General features: G+C 35.1%; 1 protein-coding gene across 1 annotated transcript in view; it reads left to right on the plus strand.

Annotated features, from left to right (window-relative positions):
• The first annotated feature begins 7544 nt into the window (after positions 1-7544).
• cabp2a (calcium binding protein 2a) overlaps positions 7545-26605 on the plus strand; it is a 33743-nt gene continuing 14682 nt past the window's right edge. Inside the window, exons 1-2 of the mRNA XM_009293387.5 lie at positions 7545-7813; positions 10268-10456. Of these exons, the coding sequence (XP_009291662.1) occupies positions 7751-7813; positions 10268-10456 (252 nt within the window). The 5' untranslated portion in view covers positions 7545-7750. The remainder of the gene's footprint in view (positions 7814-10267; positions 10457-26605) is intronic.

Below are 26605 nucleotides of genomic sequence, written 5' to 3' on the forward strand. Positions count from 1 at the left end.
CAAGGACTGACAATCTGTAAAAAGTTTAAATGTGGTTAAAAAACTAAAATGTGGTAAATTTGTTAGCAAAAGAAATTAAACCTACTTGCATGCTTTTTTTTCCAATGGTGACTCACAGCTGATTAAGATTTTTCCTACTTTTTGGGGGGGACATGTAAGTTAAAGGGCCATGAAACCCCCTCGTTTCAGCAGGGTGTTTTCACACCTCTTCTTTGGAAAAAGTCAGAAAAGTGGGGGTGTCCAGCTCTGTTTAGGGGGGAGTGTCGGAGAAACTAAAGTGGGAGGGTGTGGGAGTGTCTATTTGGGCACGCGCCAGTTTCAGTCAAAATACACAGGAGAAAAAGATGGTGTTTAACCTACATGGACATCTGTAGTCGAATTATTTGCCAAATTATTAAATGTTGGACTTTAACTGCAGTTTGGCTCTTTCATTCAGGGAATTCATTCATGCCCCTCGCGACAAATGAGATATTTGATTCGAAGATCTGCTCTAAGCGTGTATTTTTCATGCAATGTTTGATACCGCACGGCGAATGACAGAAAAAAAACTCAGCAATTCCCGGAAACTTAGATGCACACGGCAGGTAGCGTCCGAAAGCCGCGTGTGTTATTCCGGTCACAAAATGCGGTGCTAACATGTTTGCACTCAATGCAATAGTTAACTTATTTGATACGAACAAACTGAATATACAAAGAGCACTGGTCGCTCACTTACCAAATCTGTAGAGACAGGACAATCACCAGCAACTAGAGCCGCGTCTTTATGAAGAGAAGACTACATCCGGAATCCGGATTTCAGCGTTTGCAGATGAGAACAGCTCTCAGGTAAACAATAATCCCCCTTAGACACGTAAATTATTGTTGTCGAGCGTCGCGTACACTGTAATCCACACGTGATCCAGATGAGCTCTCACAGAGAGAAAATGAAAACGAAACTTAACAGCAGCAAACTGTAAAAGCAACACTTCACGCTTGTTTTGCCAACACAACGTGGCGTCTCTGTGGTGTAAAGACGGTGACACTAATGAATATTAATGAAGTTGCACAATAGAGCGCGCTGATTGGTTTGAACCAAGCCTTACTCATGCATTAATGCATCACACTGTAAGACGTAATAAGGCACACTCTGGCACAGACGTCCAGTCTGCACGCTGGAATACAACGCTATTATGTCATGACCGTGACGCAGCTTCAAAAATTCGTTTCAAACAGGAAGTACGAATTTGCTTGAAATAACGCAAAAACAACCAATTTACACTTTTTAGTGAAATATAGGTGTCCTAATAGTGTTCTTAGCAGTGTGGGACACATATATGACTGTCAACAGCTCAAAAAATGTGTTTTGGTGTTTCGTGACCCTTTAAAACTGTTTTGTATTATGTTGTATTGTTTTTGTTATGTTTATTAGGTTGTTGAATGTACTTGTTTATTGGAGTTACTTTACATGTTCGAAATAAAGTCTCAAGCCTGTCATGACTAAAAATCTTACATTTTAAGTACAGTGAACTTGTACATTTTATGCAATGTGCTTCTGAAATTTTAGGTTTACCTCTGTGCTGAAGATAAGGGTCTGTGGTTAGGTTGACTATTGTCTGATTTCAATAAAGTTTGTGCATATTTTTTTAATACAAAAAAACAGCTGTGCAAGCCTCATTGCAGTGATAAGCTGCTTCTCAGTTCCAACGAACACAAAGAACAAATTTACAACACAATGACTTTGTGATCTTCAAGCAAATTTTGGTTTGTAAAGTCCGCCTGTGACGCATCCTCCATATCATGAAAGCATCTAAGCACTAGCAAGAACCCAAGATTGCTGAAATTGCATATTGAGAAAGGGCTCATTACAAATAATTTTAGTGTATCCTACCTACAGGTTATGCTATTCTCAACCAACAGTTCAGGTTTAATGAATGTCACAGCAAGAGATGTGCAATATTTATCATAACTGCTGTTTTAACAATACATGTAGAGGCACATTACTGAGTGTCACTTATTTCAACATAGAATCCAAAAGCATTTGAAAAAGTTGGAATGACCCTTATTTTTAGACATAGAAGCAAAAAAAAATATCTCTGGGCTAATGTATGATGTTAAGAAATATACCACAAGTGATCCTGCTTTACAATTTGACATTGACATGTTAAACACAATTTTGTCTGTTTTTGTCTGTTTCTCCAACAAAAATAGTTATTACTTTTGTGCATCTTACTGTATTCAACTGACATATTGAGATTTATTTAACCCTAAAAGTATTTCAACTCTATAAATTACAATTTGATAACAACAATGCCACTATTTTACACATTTTCCAGAGTTTTAGTTTTTCACCTCTTGTCCTTTTGTGGCAAAAACATCTGACTGCCTGTGTTAACCACACTCACATGATCAACAATATTCACTTGCTTGCCGGCTCAAAATACAGCTGAATATCAAGAATGTCTTCCTCTTTTCCCACATTTTTATGGTTTACAGAAATTGTCATTTCTAAAATATGGCTTGAAGTAAAATAAAACTCTGAAGTCCCTTGAATGCGTTTGTGAAATTTCAGGCAAAAATACCACACAAATTATGTTTTTAAAGTCTTTGAAGCTGCACCTTTTAGGGTCCTATCATACACCCGGCGCAATGCGGCGCCTGAAAGGAGGTCTAAAGTCCAGTTCAGAGCGCGTTAGTTGTGCTCCCCGCTTAAACAAAGCTTAATACACACAAGATGAGCAGCGATACGCAAATATCTTTACGAATAAAAAAGAATTAAATCATTAAAATATTACAAAAAAAATTATTTTCTACATAAATATAAAAACCACCACCGCCATGCTTTCTTAATCTCGGAGGGCTTTTTCAGTTTGTTCATGACAACTTGCGTTTGTATAATGTTATTATTAGTAGCAGTATTATTTATCATATGCATATTTATATTTGTTTTATTAAAAACAAGCTTAGATATGCCCACCTTTCAGGTTTTGGACCATATGGGGAAGGACATGTGTATTCGTTATTATTATTCGATTTCTGGAAATTAGAACTGAATTTAGAAATAGTTTTGAAACAAATCTTTGCGCTTAACAAACAAAATTATTTATAGGCTAATGGATGTCTGTGCGTACAAAATGTTTCCTTCTCCACGAAAGAGAAAGAAAGTGAAAGTTAAGAATGAGGAGGCTCATTCTCTGATTCTCACGCTGCAGATGCTCTGTTTAACTGTTTTCTCGCTAGTGAAGCGCTCAGTTTTTACACAAAGTCCGCCACAGTAAATAGCAAATGCAATACGGCTTGACGCTACTGACACTTAAAGAGAATGAGAGATGAGACGCTGATTGGTTTATTCTCAAAACACACCTATAACTCATTAAAAGAATAAGCTCAACCCTGTTAGACCATGCGCTGCGGCGCAAAGCAGATTTTTCCATCCTTAAAATAGGAAAAGTGGATTCTGACATGTGCTTAATGCTTTTGCGCCCTGTGCTTTGGACTTTGCACCTAGATCTTTAAAATAGAGCCCTTAGGGTTTGACCTTTTGAGGTGATTTTGATGACTGTCACTTTAAATTTAAATGAGGTTGTGCTATTTTCAAAAAACGGTGGGGCTACAAATGCCTATGTGTCAGCATAGTGGCAGATTTAAAAACATATCTAATGTTTTATGCTAATGAGGGAGAGATTGTGACTAATGGGCGGGGCTTTCCCCTGCTAATGCCACCTACAAAGGGAGAATGTCAATCAAAGTGTTTCCGCAGACAAGTTTGATTAAAAAAACAAAATGAGTACATTTGTACCATTTTAGCTGGTTATATTCAAAGACTGTGTGTCATTCAACTGTGTTTAAACCACTTATAAAAGTGCTTTTTTGCAGAATATGTACTTTTTAGGTGGGACGCATCTAGGATGTGCCACAGCACACCACGCCGCATCTTTCAGAACTGTAAATGTTGTTTTCTATGAGGGTTTGCACACCAGTTCTGCTATTTATCTGAAAACAACTGCACACCTTTGAATGTTCATCAGCCAATCAGCATCCAGTATTCAACAGCCCCATTGTATAAAACACTGCAACCACCCCCAAAAAACTGCTAAAAGACCCTCTGTGTTTGTGTGTGTGTACAATTTATTTTGTATAATGTAATTTACATTTAGTGTGAGTACGCCCTAAAACTCAATAAATGAAGAGAACTCAAACCAACAGAGAGCTGTAAAACCCAATAAGTTAAGGCAACTCAAACCGTTTAGGAAAACCGATTGCTACAAACCATTTGAAACTAATCTGAGTACTGTGAACTTACTCCATTTAAGTTGAAGTACTGAGGGATTTAATTAACTCATTACCTTTTAACACTGAGTTCAAAACTCTTTTCAAATGAGCAGAAGTAACTTTTAGTAATTTTAAGTTAACTATACTCATTTCATTTGATAAAGTTGACGGCTGAGTTTTACAGTGAATTCAATCTTATGTATTATCCACCTTTCTGGCTATACACAAATAGTTATGTTTTTTTGTAAGATAGGGAAGTCATAAACCACACATACAAGTATGCACGTGTGTGCATGTACACGCTATTTGCTCCTAAATTCCTAAAGCCAGTCACATATTAAGTCTTTTTTTAACCAACTAAAAAGATTTAATTCTGAGTGAAACTAGAAGTGTGCATATAAACATAGCCACTACTGAATGAGTGCTGACCCAGATTTCAGCAGCAGTGGTTAGCAAAGGATCATGTGAGAGGAAAACAAAGTAAACTGGTGAACGGATGGAGTGGAGAGCGCACAGACGGACCAGTTCACGTTTTAAGCTGTAAAAAGAGTGAGCTCTGTGCTGTTACAGTATGAAACAGATGCTCTTAGTGGTATTAAAAGTCACTGTATGCGTCACCGGCAGCTTGAACCCACTGGGACAAAGCAAATGAGGATCCAGCAGGCAAATCAAGAAACCATGTTACATGTTCACTGACATGAATTCAAATGTTGTCATGCTGAGCAGAAACCCACATATACACAATACTTATTATTATTATTATTAAAGCAATCTGTCTTTGATGATTGCAGACAACATTCAGATTATTTATCGAACATATTTTTTACGAGTGACATAAGTTCCTAGAGAACAGAACAAAATGTACCATGCAGATCATAGGGATCAGGATTGTTTTTTTTAACTCTTCCCTTATAATCTTACATAACGTTATCATTTATGTGTGGGATATGCGTGTTAAGTAGTAAGTATACAAGCTGAAAATCTTCGCCTATAAACTGTTGTAAAGTATTGTGTGGAATGTGATGCTAACAGCCCACCCTACTTACTTCGACTGCTGCTTGTGGGCACATTTGCTATTTAAAAGAGGCCTGACTTCCGAGGATGCATGCACAGGTTTGTATTGGGTGGTAAAATTAAGCAGAAAAAAATAAGAAGAATATTTTTTTATTCACCTCACAATATATAGTTTTTAGAATATTTTTGCGTTTATTCAAGAATAACATATTAGGTAACATTACAGAACTCCACAAATAAAATTAATAATGAAAATGACAACACATAGCTTCTTTTTATATTTTTTTTTCTGTTAATATTTATATTTAAGTATAATTGTAATTAAATATATAATAAAAATAAACACACACATATATGTACACTCACCGGCCACTTTATTAGGTACACCTTACTAATACCAGGGTGGACCCTCTTTTGCCTTCAAAACTGCCTTAATCCTTTGTGGCAGAGATTCAACAAGGTACTTCAAATATTCTTCAGAGATTTTGGTTCACATTGACATGATAGCATCACAAAGTTGCTGCAGATTTGTCAGCTGCAAATCAATGATGCAAATTTCCCGTTCCATCATATCCCAAAGGTGCTCTATTGGATTGAGTTCTGATGACTGTTGAGGCCATTTGAGTACAGTGAACTCATTGTCATGATCAAGATACCCGTCTGAGATGATTCATGCTTTATGACATCGTGTGTTATCCTGCTGGAAGTAGCCATCAGAAGTTGGGTGTGCTGTGGTCATAAAGAAATGGTCAGCAACAATACTCAGGTAGGGTGTGACTTTGACATGATGCTCAATTGTTACTAATGTGCACAAAGTGTGCCAAGAAAATATCCCCCACTCTATTACATCACCACCAGCAGCCTGAACCATTGATCCAAAGCAGGATGGATCCATGCCTTTATGTTGTTGATGCCAAATTCTGACCCGATCATCATCGTTGCAGCAGAAATCGAGACTCATCAGACCAGGCAATGTTTTTTTCCAATCTTCTATTGTCCAATTTTGGTGAGCCTGTGCAAATTGTAGCCTCAGTGGTCTTCTGCTGCTGTAGCCCATCCGCCTCAAGGTTCCAGGTGTTGTGCGTTCAGAGATGCTCTTCTGCATACCTCGGTTGTAACAAGTGGTTATTTGACTTTCTGTTGTCTTTCTGATATCAGCTCAAACCACTCTGGTCGTTCTCCTCTGACCTCCTCTGGCATCAACAAGGCATTTGCGCTCACAGAACAGCCGCTCACTGGATATTTTCTCTTTTTCAGACCATTCTCTGTAAACCCTAGAGATGGTTGTATGTGAAAATCCCAGTAGATCAGCAGTTTCTAAAATATTCAGACCAGCCCGTCTGGCACCAGTAACCATGCAACATTCAAAATCACTTAAATCACCTTTCTTCCCCTTTTTGATGCACAGTTTGAACTGCAGCAGGTCGTCTTGACCATGTCTACATGCCTATATGCATTGAGTTGCTGCAATGTGATTGACAGATTAGAAATTTGCATTAACGCGCAGTTGGACAAGTGTACCTATTAAAGTGTTGGTAAGTGTGTATTGTGTATATTTATACATTGATTTTTTTTATAATAACAACAATGTATAATGTTATTATTTATAACAGCACAAAATATAATATTAACAAAATATTAATTTGCATAATTATTTTTACTTTAAAAGAATAGGAAGTCTATATTAGAAAGAAAACGACATTTTCAATAGGTCAATGACTTAATTTTGAATGACCCATATAAATGCGGTGATGTAAATAAATGGTGTTGGGTGGAAATAGAGGATGAAAAATTATAGACAAGAACATGAACGTGTAAGAGGATTTTGCGGAGAGCAGGAGACAGGATAAAGGATTAAATCAGATGTAAATCAGGAAAAAGAATGAGAGATGAAACATTTCTCCTTATCTACAGTCTAATCACACACGGCCGGTACATCAGTCAGACAGAATTCCAGCGAGAATAAAGAAATAAATATATAAACAAAACAATACAATGACATTTTATTTGCCTTCAAAATTGTGTCACAACACAAAAGGCAAGACTGAGATATAAAATGACCCTCAATGTCAATTATTCATTCTTCTTGACAGTAAAATTATTAAAAAAGGACTATTAGGATCAAAGTAAAAATGTTCCCTTGATGATGTTTTCAAATGTTGTTTCTTACAAATGCATACTTTTTATAGAAATCACAGTCTTGCAATACATTAATATTCATCATGTTAATCTTTCACAAAGCATAAACACAGCAAAAAGCAAGGGGGAAAAAACATAAATCTACACATGAATGAGTGAGAGATGGACAAAACAGATTGAGGCTGAATGAATGAGAGAGAGAGTGAGAGAGAGAGGAGGAGGAGCGACGGACGTCCAGCGATGGAAACAGTGAATGTAATTCTGCAACAGAATCTAAAGAGATTTAGTGCGATACGGAAACACAGAGTTATAGGAAAGCATTGATGCTCATCAGTAATCATCGAGAACAATGTCAATGGAAGCAGGCAGCATGGAAACCATTGAGGTTCCTGAAGGCAACATTGTCAAAAAGGTACGTGAGCTGGGTCACTGGACAATGCGGGATTGACTGGGAATGCAGTATGTCAGAAAATAATGCTGGGTTGTTTTAGTCCAGTGTTGTGACAAATATAGACACACTCAACAATTGGGTTGAAAAAGTGTGATTGACAAATTAACCCAATGGTTGGGTGTATACAATATTGGGTGAATACAATGCAGATTTTTATTTATTTATTTATTTTTTGAGTGTACAGTAGGGTAGCTTCTCAATATAAACCCACTAAAGATGAATATTTTATATTTATATTATATTGATAACCAGAAATTGTAATTCATATATATATTCAACAATCATTTTACTACTACAACTATTTTCTATTATATTATTCCTTGTAATAAAAAGAACTTCCAACAAATACAGCAAAAACGTTTCATTTCATTTCATATAAGATTGTTTTATTTTAATTTATTTTAAAATGTGATTATTGTTGATTCAATGCTGAATTGCAAGCATTATGATTTCAGTCATCAATGTCACATGATCCTTCATTTGTGACACTGGATCACAAACATACGGGTCAATGTTTTTATTGAGGTTTATGGATCACCTGTAAGCTGAATAAATATTTCTATTAATATGATAGGAGGTGTATTTGGCTGTGATACAACTATTTGATCATCTAAAATGTAAAGGTTCGAAATATCACATTGTAATGTTAAAAACTCGTTTACTTTTGATTTACAATCATTTGAAGAGTGTTTGAACAGTCATGTTTTGTGAAACACAAAATGAAATGTTTTGAAAAATGTTCATGCAGTCACTGTTATGTACAGTTTAGTCTGTTTTGGTTTGGTTTTTATAGACTTTTCATAGACGTGGTTTTCATGTATCTTTCTCTTGTTACAATTCTCACCAGTCTTTAGTTACTGTACTCTAAAAATGCTGAGCTGTTTCAAATATAGACATAGCAAAGGTTGTGTTCATTTTTGGTTAATTAAATATAAATTACTTTTTTAAATCATTATTTTTAGGAGGTTTTAACCTTTAATGGATAGAATGGTTCAGAGAATTGACAGAAAACAGTTGGGAGCAGAGAGGGAAAGGTCGGCAAAGGACCTGGAGCTAGGAACAGTAAGCACTAGGGCTATTGGCACAGACAAATATAAATGACATTTTAACCCAAATGTTGGTTATGTCCAAAATTGTATGTTTAAAAACAGAATTCCTGGCCATTTTTTGGTGGCAGTAATGCTGTAAAATTTATAAGGGCAATTTAAATTAACAAATTTAATTGTGTTATAAAACTACAGCATAGTTGTAATCAACCCAGGCTCTTTCTATAAAAAACAAAGTCCTGTGGACGTTTCTGAAGACAAATGGCTGCATTTAATTTTTTAAACAAACGGTACGGGGCGGTATAACGCCATTCCTTTTTGCGCTTACCGGCTGACCGCTTACCTCTGTGTAGAGGGCTTCCCCGCTGCAACCAGTTTGTCCAGTTAGCTCATCGTGTACGTCAGCGGACTTGAGACGCAGAGAGAAGCTGACCATGAAGATGACCTGGTTTGAGTCCGGGAGAGAGCGGTTCCAGAAATCAGGTAATACAAAAACAGAATCAAAAAAATACAGTGAACAAGTAACAATGTGAGAATGTAGTAAAGTCCGAAAACATGGTAAAAATCAGACGAGGGCGTTTCTTTTTTTGGATGGCTTTTGAAAATCCTTGGTTGGGTTTAGGGAAGAAAGCGAGTGGGCGGGTTAATTGGTAAAAATGTTTGGGTTTAGGGAAGGAGGAGGGTGGGTTAGCTGATTGGCCACACGCCCAGTCAATCATTCAGTCAGTCAGACAGACGGTTGTTCGACAACGGCCTCCGATGGGTTTACGCGAGAACAGCGCGGGCGCGAACGGCACTCGCAAGAGACATTTGTGATATGAAAAAGCGCACACAGCGGCCTCTCGTGAATTCGCAAACACAAAAACTACAAAAATACATACCTCCAGGGACGTATTTTGTGGTCTCCAGAAACGTTTACGGGACTACGTTTTCAGAATGAGCCTGGGTTGGTTGTAATTATTACAGGGTGCTTGTAAATTTTTCTAGTAATACTGTAAAAATGGCCAGAAATACTGTAAAATTTACAAGTGCACTGTAAATTAATTATCAAAATTGTGCTATAAAACTACAGTATAAAACAACTACTACTATAGCTCACTTGTACATTTTACAGTATTACCGGCAACCAAAATTGTAAAATTTACAGCAATTTTTTTAAAGTTACCATGGCAGTTAATGAACTGAACTATGCATTTTTTCAGGATTATATCAAAAATAGTAAATTTAACTATTTTTAAATCTAACCTTTGATTAGATTTATAAAAAAAACTAAATAAAAAACTTTTGAATTGTTTCCCTTTTGTGACAACTATATTCTCCATTTATGTATATTTGACAGATGTGATACTAAAATGCTCTGTAAATGTAGGGGTCATTTAGGAAGAAGATCGAGAAGCTGAGGAGATGGAGCACCTCTTCTAGCGGCGGCAGCTTCAAACGGCCACCCAAAACCAAAATGCTCAGTCTAAACTCGCCCACTGACCCGGAGCCCGAGCCCCTAAGAGTGGAGACAGAGCGCAGGAAGCTCAGGCCCATCGTGGCATCTGTGTTTGGTCAGGTAAGAAGCGCTGAGTCGTATAGACGTTATTGAATTATTTCAAACATTATGTGATGTGTTGAGCTTAGATTATTTGTAAGCTGCTGTGAAAGTTATGTTTTGGCTTTGACTTGGCATGGTTATTTAAGAATGCAATGAGTTATTTGAACAGAAGATCTCTCATCTATTCAAAAAAGGAGCTGCTGTGATTGTTAGCGAATCCTGGAGAACAGGTTACAGAGCTGTGGAATGCTTGATTCTGATTGGTTGATAAATGTTTAAAGAAAATATGGGTAAATCTAGACTTATTGAATAATAAGAGATCAGTATATGGAAATAGCCATACTGTGAGCCTCTAACAGCATTGTTTTCTCGTTCTCATGTAAATTCCATAAGTGTGAATCCCTGGTCGATAAAATGTGAGCAATCAGAACACAAAGCAGACTGTTGCGCAACCCATACCCTCATCATTTGCATATAAGACTTACATGTAGCTCTTAGATCATTATTATGCACTTGATAAGCCACAAGGTTTTCTAGTGAGACAACAATGATCATTTTCCTCCTTTAGCTATTTTTAAGCTTATATTTAATATACTATGTATGTGGGACTTTTACTTTGAAAACGAGAGGCTCAGATTTTGTACTATGGATACATTATGATATGTTTGTCTCCTGCACATCAAAGCAGAGCTCATTAATATTCACAACACGATCCAAATAAGGTCAATTATGGACCATCGGATTCTAGGGGTGTTTTATGGAGTAACAAACGAGCATATAAAACCGTTTCTGGAGATTTTATTTTTATTTACCCAAGCCATATGCCTACTATTTAGATTTCAGAAAACAATTAAACATATTAAACCAATGCAGTATATAGCACCTTAAGTTTAAAGTATATTTGAAGATATATTTGATGTTTTGTAGAAATGCCCAAAACAATTATGTCTGGTGCTCCAAAAAAAGATTCATAAGAGATTCATTAAATAATAATAATAAAAAAACAATTTTCTACTGTAAGTAGCCTTTTTGGAATAAAATGTTGAACACTTACTGCCAAACACTGACTAAATGATACATCTCTATACATATGTAATTATGATGTAATTGCGGGTACATTTTACATCTCCTTGATAAACCTTCTTTTATTTTTCATTCATTAATTTTCTTTTCGACTTAGTCCCTTCACTAATCTAGGATCGCCACGAGGTAATAAAACGCCAACTTATCCAGCGCATGTTTTACGCAGTGGATGCCCTTCCAGGCACAACCCATCTCTGGGAAACATCCATACACACTCATTCATTACGGACAATTTAGCCTACCCAGATCACCTGTACCGCATGTCTTTGGATTGTGTGGGAACCCGGAGGAAACCCATGCAAACTCACACACAGAATCGCCAACCAACCCAGCCGAGGCTAGAACCAGTGACCTTCTTGCTGTTAGGCGACAGCACTACCTACTGCGCTACTGCGTCGACTATTTTTCATAAACTAAAAAAACTTTAATGAAATAAAAGTTTTGAATAACACACAATATATAAAGTTACCTCTAAAAACAATGTTTGTATGCGTATTTAAGGACATATTCTCATGAAAAATATTCACTTAAAGACTCCCGCTATCTCTGCCTCCTGAACTTTACATTCAGCTTCAGTTATTATGAAATAATCAGCTTTTTGTGTGTTTACTCAACTAAGCTAAATAAACATTTGCTGAAAACATCTGCATTATTTTCTGAATTATTTATCATTTTTAAACAATATTTATAATTACTCATCATTTCAGTAATTAAAAAAAATACATTTTGTATCTGTCCACATATTCTGCTCAACTAATTTTGCATTGGTTTTAGAAAGGCATTAAGGCATCTGTAAAGCACAGGTAAAAAAAAAAAGCATGTTACTTCAATTAATGTCACTTCCTCTTCCTATTTATGCATTTCATTATTCTTCTCTCAGTAATTTGTACAAAATGTTTTGAGATAAACAAATAGTAGATTATACAATTTTCAACTTTGATTTTTTTTCTAAAAGTTGAAAATACATAAAATTCTGTTTTAGTCATGCCATTTGGCACCTAGTTTGAAGTTAGTGCCTTTTTTCTTTTTCATTTATTGCTTCAAAACATCAAGAAAAATGCGATACATACAGATGAAGCCAGAATTATTAAACCCCCTATATTTTTTTTTCTTTTTTTAAATGTTTCCTAAATTATGTTTAACAGAGCAAGGAAATTTTCACAGTATGTCTGATAATAAAAAAGTCTTATTTGTCTTATTTTGGCAAGAATAAAAGCAGTTTTTTAATTTTTAAAAAAACATTTTAAGGTCAAAGTTATTAGCGCTTTTAAGCAATATATTTTTCAACAGTCTACAGAAAAAACTATCATTACACAATAACTTGTCTAATTACCCTAACCTGCCTAGTTAACTAAATTAACCTAGTTAAGCCTTTAAATGTCACTTTAAGCCGTATAGAAGTGTCTTTATACTTAATAACTAGTAAAATACTATGTACTGTCATCAGGGCAAAGATTAAATAAATCAGTTATTAGAAATGCGTTATTAAAACTGTTATGTTTAGAAATGTGTTGAAAAAAATCTGCTCTCTGTTAAACAGAAATTGGGGAAAAAAACTGTATGCAAAAATAAATAAAAATAATAATAGTAATAAATTAATAAAATAATGATAATAAAAATAAAAAAGGGCTAAAAAGAGTTATCATCCTGAGCTAAAGCACAAAAGGTTGTAAAATATCAACTCTGTTATTCTCAACTCTGTTTTGTTATACAATATTTATTGAATATCATTAAAGTTCAAGGAAAATGCTTGGAATGTACCTGCAATTCTGGAACAAGACATTCTATAAATATTGTCTCATTCACTAAAAACTGTAAATAATTCATATTCTTTTTTTATTTCACCTAATTCACAACATGTTTATATAGACACATTTGTCCTTAAGCACTTTTGAGTGTTTATCAATTTGAAGTATTTAAATACGTGCCCATGTGAGCAAGGTCATGCCCAAACCCATCTCCATAAAAGGTCTTTCCACACAGCCCATCCGGTCTTTCCTCACTCTCATTAGTACAGACCATGTGTGCATTCAGCATAAATGTGCTTTCAGTTTTGTTTTTCGCTTTGTTCATTCATTTAAACAATGGATTTGTGGTTGTGGTCAGACAATTGTAGGCTATTGATTTACATTACTAATTGACAGCTAAAATGTGCATGGTCAGAAGAAAGAATATTAATGTTTGTTTGAACAAGAACTTACCCTGCTGTTAGACACCACATCACTGGAGTTCACTGCAGCTTTATTTTCCAAAATCTGTAATGAAACACAAAATTTATTTATTTACAGGCCCATGCGCACACACTTTCCAGTACACCATTCATTCATTCTTAAACCCTTTCACACAACAGTAATCATAATATTCATTTTCCTACATACTCTCTGCTTTCAGGGGATTATGGGCTGTGCTGGTGGAAAAGGTGCAAGTGTGTTAGGTATTATCTACAATGCACCACACCTCATTCAGCTTGTGTTTGCTAAAATAATGAATGCACTGCATGCAAAACTAGCACAGCTTTTCAGTAAATCCCCAAACAGTATTTGACTTCTCACTCTTCAACTACTAAGCTGGAGAGGCAAAAAAAAAAAAACAGGCATGAAGACACGTTTTGACAAACACACTAATTTCAGAACTTCATTAACCCTGGCAACATCTACATTGTAGATAAAACATTTTTAAAAATCCTAATAATGCTTTTTTTATCATTATTTTCTCAGAGTTTTCACCTTTAAATAATAGGACAGTAGGAAAGTCTAGACAGGACAATGTGGGGAGCAGAGAGAAGGGAAGGATCAGCATGGGACCTTGAGGTGGGAATTGAACATACCTGTCAACCGTCCCGTTTTCACACGATTCTCCTGTATTTTACAATTTTACATTCCGCTATCATCCCGTAAAGTTATTTTCCCATATGTCTCCCGTATTTCAATCTTTCTATGAAGGGTGGCAATAAACATTAAAGAGCTGATCCTCCCTAAACGCAACCCACTGCCGAACGCTTCTTGCTCTTAACTGTGAATCTGTTCTGTGCTTTTATTTTATTTAGGCATGAAAGCACTTTAAAATAAATATAAAATGGCGGGATTCCCTTCCTTTCCATTACAGGTGTCGTTGCCCTTTCTATGCAATCCTTAAAACAGTCAGTTCATGTAGAGTTGACTGTTAGTCACGCACCATAGTGATAAATAGACACTGTTTTTAGATTCTGTTCACGCAATTTGAAGTGGAGCGAAAGTGGACACTCTGGGTTTTGAGTGCGTGTTTAAACAGACATACACACATAATAAAAAAATAAATAAAAAAAATAATAATAATAATAGGTAACACTTTATTTTGAGGGTCCGTTTGTTGAATTTAAGTTAAATTGCATGTACATGCCAACTAATTCTCATTAGATTATAAGTAGACTGTTGGGTAAGTTGACATGCACTTACAAAGTGTCTTATAGTCAGTTAAATGTCTGTTGAAGAAGCAGTATCAACAGATATTAAGCAGACAGTCTACTAATACTCAAATGGACCATCAAAATAAATGTTGACAGGAATGGTCACTGTGAGCACTGTGAGTGCCATGTGTCGAGGCACTACACCATTTAAATCAGATGATTGTCATTTATTCATTCATTCATTTTCTTTTCGGCTTAGTCCTTTATTGAGCTGTGGTCGTCAGAGCGGAATGAACCGCCAACTTATCCAGCATATGTTCCAGCTGCAACCCATCACTGGGAACCACCCACACACTCTCATTACCACACATACACCATGGACATTTTAGCCTACCCAATTCACCTGTAAGGCATGTCTTGTGGGGGAAACCGGAGCATCCGGAGGAAACCCACACAAACACAGGGAGAACAGGCAAACTCCACAGAGGAGCGCCAACTGACCCATCCGAGGCTCGAACCAGTGACCTTCTTGCTGTTAGGCGACAGCACTACCTACTGCGCAACCGCGTTACCCTGACTGTCATTTAGTTTTTGTTAAATGCATTTGAATTGTACTTCATCCCCCTGAAACCTGATAAATGATGAAGAGCAAAATAAAAGCGTCTTCTGGCATGTGTCAGAATCCATTAACAATATATTGTCTTATGCTGAAAAAAAGATTCACTGGATTCACAAAATGTTTTAAGGTATGTTGTTGCAAACCATTTATAAGGGCTGTATTTAAAAAAATAAATTAAGTAGAACATACTCGATTTAATTTGTTTGCTTAAATTCAGTCCACGTACCTTAAAAGAATTTAGCAAATCCAATGAATCATTATTTTTCAGTGTAGGTTAAACTTGCTCAGAAAAACGTAATTTGGATCATAAACTAGTTTACAGAGCAGGGACTGAATCTTGGATATCATATCATTCAATCAAAGGAAAACAGCACCACTGAGAGAGGGCGGGTGGGAGAAGAGAGTGAGGGATGAAAGACAAAGAATGAGAGAGATTGATTGAGAAAGAGAGGATTATAGGGATGAGATTAACGACTCAAGAGATCAGATGTAAAAACCGATTCACTCGTCAGAGCTGTAACCCATAGTCTGTGCGTTCATGACATATAGGTGAAAGATGTGGCATGTGAAGTCATTTCCTGAGCCTTTCCCAATCTCTTCACCTCGTCATTTCCTTATTGGCATAAAATAACCTATAAAACATACTGATTCACTGACAAATCATTCGCTGTAAAAGCACACATTATGGCATCACCTTCTTCATATACCCATACATTAGCAAATTATTAATTCATTGCAAATTGAAAAGTATGAAATCCCAGAACTCGCCCACATTTGTGGTTTGTCAGTTTTCCACCACACCAAACAATTTTGCCACAAACAGTTGAACTCTTAGTAAATTTTATTTAATGTGTAAAAAATGTGCACCAATGAGTCTAATATGTAGAGGTGGGAATATTAGCCCCTTTCACACATACAGACCTTTCCGGAAAATTGCCGCCAATTTTCCGGAAAGGTTGTATGTGTGAACAGGTCCTTTTTGAAAATACCGGTAAATTCGTTCTGGCTATTTTCCGGAAAGAGAAGTTGTAACATTACCGGCAATTTGCCGGAATGCTGCGCTGTGTGAATGCAGAAGGAAGATTGCCATAATAAGCGCGTGCACGTATAGAACGTGCTGACATGAGACGTCTGCTTTAGCCAATCACAACAGTCAGACGCATTTACGTCCGCGCGGTTTGTGAGAATAAAAGCCTTTGAATATTTTACCAGACACATTTAGCTGCTATATGTTAGTCAGATCATGTTTTAATGTTCTTCTTAATGCCAACTGTGTAAATAATCATCGATGAGATGCTTATGATAAGCCGTTGTTTGTTTACCTTCAAGCTTTGCGTGTGCCTGTGAAACAGCCTGTGAGCACCAGCACACGCACATATTATGAACATCCCGACATGCGAAAGTGATCCTGCGAAAGTTGTTCACAATATTGATCATCCACAGAGTTTGTAATTTAGTCAAATGTTTACAAATACAAGCGCAGCCGTTTAAAGCTCATTTGTGGTGAATGATGTCAGAATTTACCGGTATTTTGGAATGGATGTGTGAATGCTCTTTTCCGGAAAATTTCCGTAACGTCCTCGCCTGTGTGAACAGCGCTTTTTTGAATATACCGGTAAAGTCATTCCGGAAATTTTCCAGATATTTACCGGTATCACTGTGTGAAAGGGGCTAGAGTCGATATAGTATTACGACATTGTAAATATATTGCTACATTTTTAACTTAAGATTACATCCCCAAAGGAAAGCTGTGGCAAAATGGGAATATCAAACAGAAAAATTGATCAACGTTAATGAAAATCCTTCATAAACCTTTTCGTGAAGCCACCAATTTATTTTAACATCTGACATACATCGTTCTCCGTGAGAAGCAGCACCACAGCACATCACGTTGCTTTATATTTTATATGTATATTATATTTATACACTGAATAAAAACTATGTTTAGAACTTTATTAGATGTGGCACGATGCGGTTGTGCTTTTCGACTGGTGTGTGAAACCCTTCGATTCCTTATGCATGTGATAGTAATAGTGCGGACACGTGTACCAGCTCTGCTACTCGCCCCTCCAGTGTATTTACGTTGCTTTCTTGGTGTTGTCATGCTGGATATTTTTCTGTCAGATTCTGAACTTAGTGGAAACGACACAAGTCTAAGAAGGCAGAGCTCCAGAACACACCCTCTGACTGTGTAATCATCACGGACCTAAACACCTTTGAGCTGCTATTGGAGTAAAATGAATTCAGTGGGCTGTTTCAAACTTTTAATTTGGCCAGATTTTGTTGGAAATTACATTTTAGTCCTTTTTTCGATTTCATTTGAAATATACTAAGTCCTGAATTTATTTAACTAACTAGTATATTAATATATTGGACATCTATCCATATGGGCGCCTGTGTAATGATAGTATTGCTGTGGGAATATTGTGATACTATGCTGGAACGATTGTTCCCCCCACCATTAATAATTTGTACACTGGACTCGAAAGTTTTTCTGACCATCATCACACATCTCTCTACTGACTTCATTGCATCCTGGTGCCATCACTTCTACTGGGAAACAGCAAACGCATTCACTCCTGTCCACATATTGTAAACAAAAATGGCGCTTCCTGGTCCAAGAAATCTTCTTACACTTACTACAAAGTTTAGTTCTGACACTTACATATACACTTTCTGTAGTGGAAAGGGGCACTTGGGCACTTTAGTTTGCAGCAGCATGTGAGGCACATTAGCCTACGTTTTTGTAAAAACGGACTTCAAATACATTTTACTGCACTTTCTGGGTAGAATGAAATGTATGGGGCAGTATGACCCCAACAAACCTCTTGTTCCTTTTCACACTAATGATATTTATGGGGAAATATTATCAACAAATAAAAGATTATAAATTAGGGCTCGTAACTGTACATGAACAGTACAGTTATGAGCTTTTTGCCACATTATATTGTCATGATAACGTGATATATCCCTTCAGTGATTTCCTGAAGATAAAAACTAAAAAATAAAGCAACTGGAATAACTACACCAATCACAATCCTGGATCTTATTTGCAGTAAGAGATTGTGATGACATATGATGACTTGTGCAGGTACTGTAGTGCTGTCCCATTTCTTAGTAGTAAATCACTCTGTTTGAAGCGCCAAGGGGAATAAGTAGGGGTACAAAAATAGAATAGGGATTGGGCCAAAGTCTGTCACTTGAACAAAGAGTGAATGTGTGTGTTTGTACAATGAAGACTCCAAGCAGAGTTATTTGACATTTGATGATTGAACTTCTGTTACCTCAATACACCACCAAAAACCCTAAAGTGCTGTTTATTTAATTTCTATTATTGTGCTATTGTTTTTAGCTGTGCTTTAATTAGTTATAATATGTGTTTTATGCAGATGAAATTACCTACAAAGTCCCAAGCAAAGGAAAATTAAGAATTCTTCACAAATAGTTACTTAAGGTATCTTGTGAAATTATATTCATATCGCAATATGAATCACAGAAAAAAAAAATATTGTAATGCTCATTTTTTTTCCAATACCGTGCAGCCCTGTTACAAATGATAAAACACAAAATAAGTACCACAAAGCAAGCTGACAGTGTCTATTATTTATAATTGAATACATTTGCCTTATCTATCTATTTCCATATGGACAACTTTTCCATATGGACAACTTTTCCAGCGTGGTCAGTTTGCTCAATAGCTCACCTTGTACGGTTTCATTGAGAAGCTTCACTCTGTAAACAGCTGTAATTTTCAAAGAATGATTATCATTATCGTCCGATTCCATTGATTTGGATGGTAAAACTAATTTTTGCATAGTTTATGAGTGAACTACAGCTTTTTTTAGTAGTAAATGCTGCTCCATGTGAAATCATCTGCTGGAGGTTTATAGAATCTGCTTTACTGACAAAATGCGCATGAAAATCACCTTTGTTTTTTTTCTCAGAAAAAAAAAACGAATTGGATCAATATCATTCAGTTTTGATTATTTGAATACCACATCATTTTGGAAACGATCATATGGAATTGAAATGCTTATGTAATCTGTAAGTCATTTCCATCAAGCTGTAATTTTAGCCAAAAAATAAAACTGTGAAAAATTTTAACTATTACTGATGTGAACTCTGTATGTAACACATGCTGACAACTGTAAGAGTTCATCGTGTCTCCTCTTTGATTCTGTGTCTTCATACTGCTCTTCTCATGTTTTGGCCTTAATCCATCGGCAGCCCACCGATATACAGCAGACAACCCAAATCTCCTCTATAGCACACACATACACGTAAACACCAGAAGCTGTTTGAATCAACAGGAACAAGACGCTCTACATTTCACCGACTGTAGGTCAGTTGTCTGGCTGTTTTACAATAGAATAATTTAATCCACCAATCAGAGGCCACGTCTACATGGGTAACCAAAGTAGGAGACGCTCTCTGCAACATAGCCATCTACTTCTTTAATATAAAAAAAACAATTATGACTAATGAATCAGTGCAACACATAAGCAGATATTCAGATAAAAGTCAGTGGGGTCCAGTGTTGCTTTGGATGCCATTTGCTTTTATTGTTTGAACAAAAATATTTTTTGAGTGTCACAGAAGAAATAAAATAATAAAGGTTTGAACTGACATGAGGATGATTTTATTTTCACAACTCTTACTGTTGAACAAACTGCCCTTGATAATGTATATATGACGTTTTACTGTCACAGTTTTGTGCTTAATATAAGATCCTTGAAAATTTGCAAGTGTGAGTAAATGAGATTTACGAAAAGTGAATGTTAGTATTTTAATGTAGTAATAAATGTCCCAGATTTCTTGCATTTATGCTCATATTATTAACATTTATATGATTAGACTAGAGCTTTCTGCAACTGCATTTAACACATTTCTAAAATAGCTGTTGGTTTTTTAAATTTAATTGATAAATGAAAGTAAAGGCTGCTGTTGGATGCGTTTACGGTTAATTCACAAGCATTTCATCTTCCCTACTCTAGTCATTTACTAACAGAACATTTATTTATAGAAAATTTAACAATTTTGTTTTTAACTCAGAGACTCATTCTCATGATCATACGACTGGAAAACTTGCCTTATATGGTATTGCATAATAAGTGTGGTAATGTGGGAACACAACAATATGAAGTGTTTATGTGTAAAGAATATTCTTATTCTTCTATAATAATACTATAATAATAATAATAATACAATAATAATAATTTAAACATATTAATTTGAGTATTTCATCTTGTGTCCTTTCTCCTTTAAAAATGTGGATCAGAAATTTGACTTATCTTCACATCAAATTAAATTCAAGACAGTGAATGTATAAAGTAAATGAAAGTGAAGTGGCCAATAATTTCCACCTGTTGTCTATTCCACTTGCACAACAGCATGTGAAATTGATTGTCAATTAGTGTTGCTTCCTAAGTGGGCAGTTTGACTTCAAATAAGCGTGATTGACTTTGAGTTAAATTGTGTCATTTAAGTGTTCCCTTTATTTTAATTTAAGCAGTATACATAAAAAGGATGTTAAATGTAAGTAATTTGTAATGATGATACAAATAATGATACTTTTTTTTAAATAGTCAAAATATGAGTGAAATAATGTTATATACAGACATTCCACTTAACGCACATTAATGTAATAATCAAACTACATAGCGCTGCATACATATTCTTGCTGAAAAGGTCTAAAAAATGTGTAAAACTTGTTTAAAGTAAAGTGGAAAAAATATTTAATTAATAAATCATTATTTACTGAAGAAATCAAATGATTTCTGTAATATGACAAGATTTCCTGACAAGATTTTATTACAAACTATAAACTTTTACTCCAAACTAATAAACTGAATGCCATATTAATGGTTAGTGGGTCTATATAAATATATATATATATATATATATATATATATATATATATATATATATATATGCACACACAGTTGATGCCAGAATTATTAGCCCCCATTTGAATTTTTTTTCTTTCTTTTTTTTATTATTTCCCAAATTATGTTTAACAGGGCAAAGAAACTTTCACAGTATGTCTGATCATATTTTTTTCTTCTGGAGAAAGTCTTCTTTGTTTTATTTCGGCTAGAATAAAAGCAGTTATTATTTTTTCAAACACCATTGAAGGACAAACTTACTAGCTTTTTTTTTCAATAGTCTACAGAACAAACCATTGTTATACAATAACTTGCCTAATTACCCTAACCTGCCTAGTTAACCTGATTAATTTAGTTAGGCCTTTAAATTTCACCATAAGCTGTATAGAAGTATCTTGAAAAATATCCAGTAAAATATTATTTACTGTCATTATGAAAAAGATTTTTAAAAAATGTCTTGAAAAATATTTAGTCAAATATTATTTACTGTCATCATGGCAAGGATTAAATAAATCAGTTATTAGAAACGAGTCATTAAAACTATTATTTCAAAAAAAAAATAAACAGGGGGTCTAATAATTCAGGGCAGCTAATAATTCTGACTTCAACTGTATATATTTATTTATAATTTTTTTTTGTTCAGAAAAGAAGAACAAAACTGCCAATTCTGGACATTATTGTGTATAATTTATTCTGATTTTTGAAAAACAATCTATAATAACAACAAGCTCACCTACGTATGTGTAGAGGAACGTCTTTTCCCACGTTTTCATTCATTAAAGGCTTCAGCATCCACGTGTAGCGTTTCTTCAGCCAGCGTTCAACAGTAGCAGCCTTTATTACATAGTGAGGTACATTTAAAGATAAGTGGCCTGGTAGGTTATTTCTGGTCATTGATGTTTTTTGTTGTTGGAAAGTCATTATTTTTCTAGCATTGACTTTTTGCCTTGTTATGGACTGAGGTGATGGCGTCGGTTGATTTGAACATTGATCCTGATTGGTCGACTGCTTCCCCGCGTCTGTCCAACTCATCCAGTTAAAATGCTGATTGACAGTTTTTCTGTGTTCACACGGTTTCCATCTGTCCTTAAAACAAACATTTATACACGATATAATATATTTAAAATGGCTCAAATAAGAACGTAAGGTGAGTTGAATACTTTTCTGAGTGCTGTATATTTTACTTAAAAGCCTTCACATTTGGTATACGCACATTTCTTTAGGGTTTTCCACACATTTTCACCGTGTGTGCAGTCTAACAGCTTTGGCGCCCTCTAGTGGTTATATTTTCGTAGCGCAACCGCCGTAACAAAACAAGTCTTAACGAAAGCAAATAGATAACTAAATTATGCATAGTTCACAGTGTGGTAATTCGCTGGGTGTACGAGTTTTTTCACAATCAATATTGAAATCATTTACACAGCCTCTACTGGATAAGCACAGTCCTCTTGTGCTAGGAGCCTTTTTAAGATCTGTGTCCAAACACCATGTAATTTTATTGAAATGCCATATTGTTACATTATACAACATCATTTGACCTCTTTCTGTACATGCCTGCTTTGCCTTTGCCCGGAGAGCTTTTAGCACAATTATTTTTAATATGATCTTGAATATCTTCGTTGTGGATAAAGTGAGTGAGAGACTTTTAAAAGAAAAGATAAAATCTAGCGTGGACTCTGAAGAGATTACACGGTAATATTGCATGAATGTGGGATTGAATACAGTAATTCCTTGATGATCTGAACCAAAAACTCATCTTACTTCTGGGTAGGAGGTAAAAGGCCTAAAAGATTTCGGTGGGGGGGAAACATGTTTATTTTGCTCACTTTTCCATGTTAAAACCCTCTTGTAGTAGTCATCCTTTCATTTTGATGTTGATCAAAACAAACAAGTTGCTGTAAGTGCTTTTTCTTTCTTTAATACCAAAAGTATGATTTATGACCTGAAAATAATCATATTTTGAGGTTAAGCTGTTGCAAAACTATATAGGCTTGGTGTCATAGACATGTTTGTTAATTATTACCACTACTGATATGTAAAATATAAGTTCTCCCTGCGTACATATTGGTTTCCTCCGGGTGCTCTGGTTTTGGAATTAACTAAATTGGCCATAGTGTGTTTTTGTGTAAATGAGTGTGTATGTAAACCCAGTACTGGGTTGCAGCTTGAAAGGCATGCACTGTGTGAAACTTATCCTGGATAAATTGGCAGTTCATTCCGCTGTGGCGACCCCTAACAGATAAAGAGACTAAGCCGAAGGAAAATGATTGAATGTATAAAATATAAATACATACATTCATTTAACATTCATCTATAATGTCTGGGGCATGTGGTCACACATTTATTTGCTTATTTTTTTGTTGTAACTACTCTTATTTGAAACAATAATTGTTTAAATAATAAATTTAGTTAATGAAATACATTTATTTGTTTGTACTACTCTTTAAATCATAAAAATATCAATTAATTCATACATTCATTCGTATTCATGGGTCTGAATGTTATCACACTTTTTTGTTATTGTTACATTTTTCCACACTTAATTTTAAACTTAATTTTATGTATTTATTAAAGTAGTATATACGGTGGGTACAGAGAGTATTTAGACCCCCTTCAATTTTTCCAGTTCTGTCAGGTTGGATGGTAAACATTGGTGGATTGCCATTTTTAGGTCTCTCCAGAGATGCTCCATTGGGTGTAATTCAGGGCTCTGGCTGGGCCCTTCAAAAACAGTCGGAATTGTTGTGAAGGTGAAACAATGAAGGTGAAAAGGACTAGGTGAAACAAATATAAAAATACCTATTAACAAATAAAATATTCATCAAATAAATACATAAACAACAACAAAATGTGTATAATCTTTTTACATTTTCATTTTAATTATATATAACTAAAATTAAAATGTAAAAAGGAAATATAAAATTATATTTTACTGAAATAATTGATTAGCAATCTTTTGCCTCAAGATAAATTAACTAAAATATAATTAACAATATTTGACTTTAATTTGCCACAATAAAAAAGTGTAACAACTAAACTCTTTTTCGATTGCTACTACCACATTATCTCCATCATCATAATAACATAATAGTGTCTTCTTTTCTCCTCATTTTTCCACTGTCATTTATAATAAGCCCTGATATGCTTTCATCTACTCATCCATCTCTATCCTCTCTTTTGCCCTCAGTGACCTCTGACCCCCCCAGTCCCTGCAGCTTTTAAAAAGCATCTGATGTATCTCTACCTGCTGCACAATCCCACATTCCCTCTATCAGCACTGCCAGCTGCGCCGCACTCACCATGTAATCTGGAATGTTGCGGATTATGAAGATCTTCCTCACCCCCAGTCATTCTCTCTCTCTCTCTCTCTCTCTCTCTCTCTCTCTCTCTGCCAGAACAGTCACTTGCAGAACAAGGGTGATTAGAGTCTGTCACAAGGCAAAACGAGGATGTCAAATAATATGGGAAAGGCAGGGGGAGGGAAAAACGTGCAGAACATTAGGATTAAAGAGAGCTTAAAAAAACCTAGAAAAACCAACAGATTGTTCACTTTCAAATTAAGGCGATACCGCGTAAGAGGTGGTACCTTTTCATAAGGTATGTCCATATCAGAACCTTAAAAGTATCATTTTAAAGGGATATTTTATCCAAACACTATAAAAGTGAATGGTTACCGGTTTTCAGCATTTTTCTTATCTTCTTTTTTTTCCTTAATTTTAAAGGGTTTTTTGTCACCAACAACTGAATCATTTGCTCACCCTTCAATAGTCACAATGCTGTTTGAGTTTCTTCTTCTGTTGAACACAAATGAAGACATTTAGAATAATTCTGAAAACCGGTAACCATATGGAAAAGGCAGGGGGAGGGAAAAACGTGCAGAACTTCAGGATTAAAGAGCGCTCAGAAAACCCTGGAAAAACCAACAGATTGTTCACTTTCAAAACATAAAGGCGATTTAAACTAAGGTGGTACCTTTTAACAAGGTTTAAAATTTGAAAACTACATTTTAAAGGCATATTTCAAACATCATAGAAGTGAATGGTTAACAGGTTCCAGCATTTTTTTAACTATCTTCTTTTATTTTCTCTTCATTTTAAAGGGTTTTCACCCACAACTGAATCATTTGCTCACCCTTCAATAGGCACAAAGCTGTTTGAGTTTCTTCTTCAATTGAACACAAAAGAAGATATTTAGAAAAATGCTGAAAACCGGTAACCATTGACTTCCATAATGTCTGTTTTTCCTTCTATGAAAGTCAACGGTTACCAATTTTATAACATTCTTCAAAATATCTTCTTTAGTGTTCAACAGAATTAAAAAACTCAAAAAATGTTTGCAATCACTTAAGGGGAAAGTAGTAGTGAGTCGATTTTCATTTTAGGGTGAACTATCCCTTTCAAAAGCACTAAAGTGTAGCTTTTTATGGGTTGGAGTGAAATGTTCATACAGTATTTGTTTTATTATAGTTAGGTCAGATAACATTACTTGCCCATTTAAAAAAATAATAAAATAGTTTTTTGATAGATGAAAGCCAATGGTTACCAATTTCTAACAATATTCAAAACATCTTCTTATCTAAGTGTAAAATCTAAGTGTTCAACAAAATAAAGAAACTCAGAAATGTTTGTTAGCAATCGACTTCTACAGTGTTTGTTTTTTCTTCGATGGAAGTCCGTGGCTACAGATATCTAACATTCTTCAAAATATCTTCTTTATTGTCAGCAGAATAAAGAAATTCATGAATGTTTGCAATCACTTAAGGGAAAGTAAATAGTCAATTTTCATTTTTAGGCAAACTATCCTTTTCAAAAGTACTAAAGTGTAACTTTTTATGGGTTTGAGTAAAATTTTCATATTTGTTTTATCATATAAAGGTCTGATAACATTATTTGCCCAATTAAAAAAATGAAAATAAAAGGTATGTCCATATCGGCACCTAAAAACTACATTTCAAAGGGATGTTTCACTCAAATTTGAATCATTTACTCACCATTCAATAGCACAAAACTGTTTGAGTTTGTTCTTAAGTTGAACACAAAAGGAGATATTTTGAAGAATGTTAGAAATTGGTAACCATTGACTTCCAAAGTATTTGTTATTCTTCTATGGAAGTCCTCAATGGTTAGCGATTTCTAACACCCTTAAAAATATCTTCTTTATTAACAGAATAAAAAAACGCATAAAGAAAATAAATG

This window comes from Danio rerio, chromosome 1, assembly GCF_049306965.1.
Source record: "Danio rerio strain Tuebingen ecotype United States chromosome 1, GRCz12tu, whole genome shotgun sequence".
NCBI lineage: Eukaryota > Metazoa > Chordata > Actinopteri > Cypriniformes > Danionidae > Danio > Danio rerio.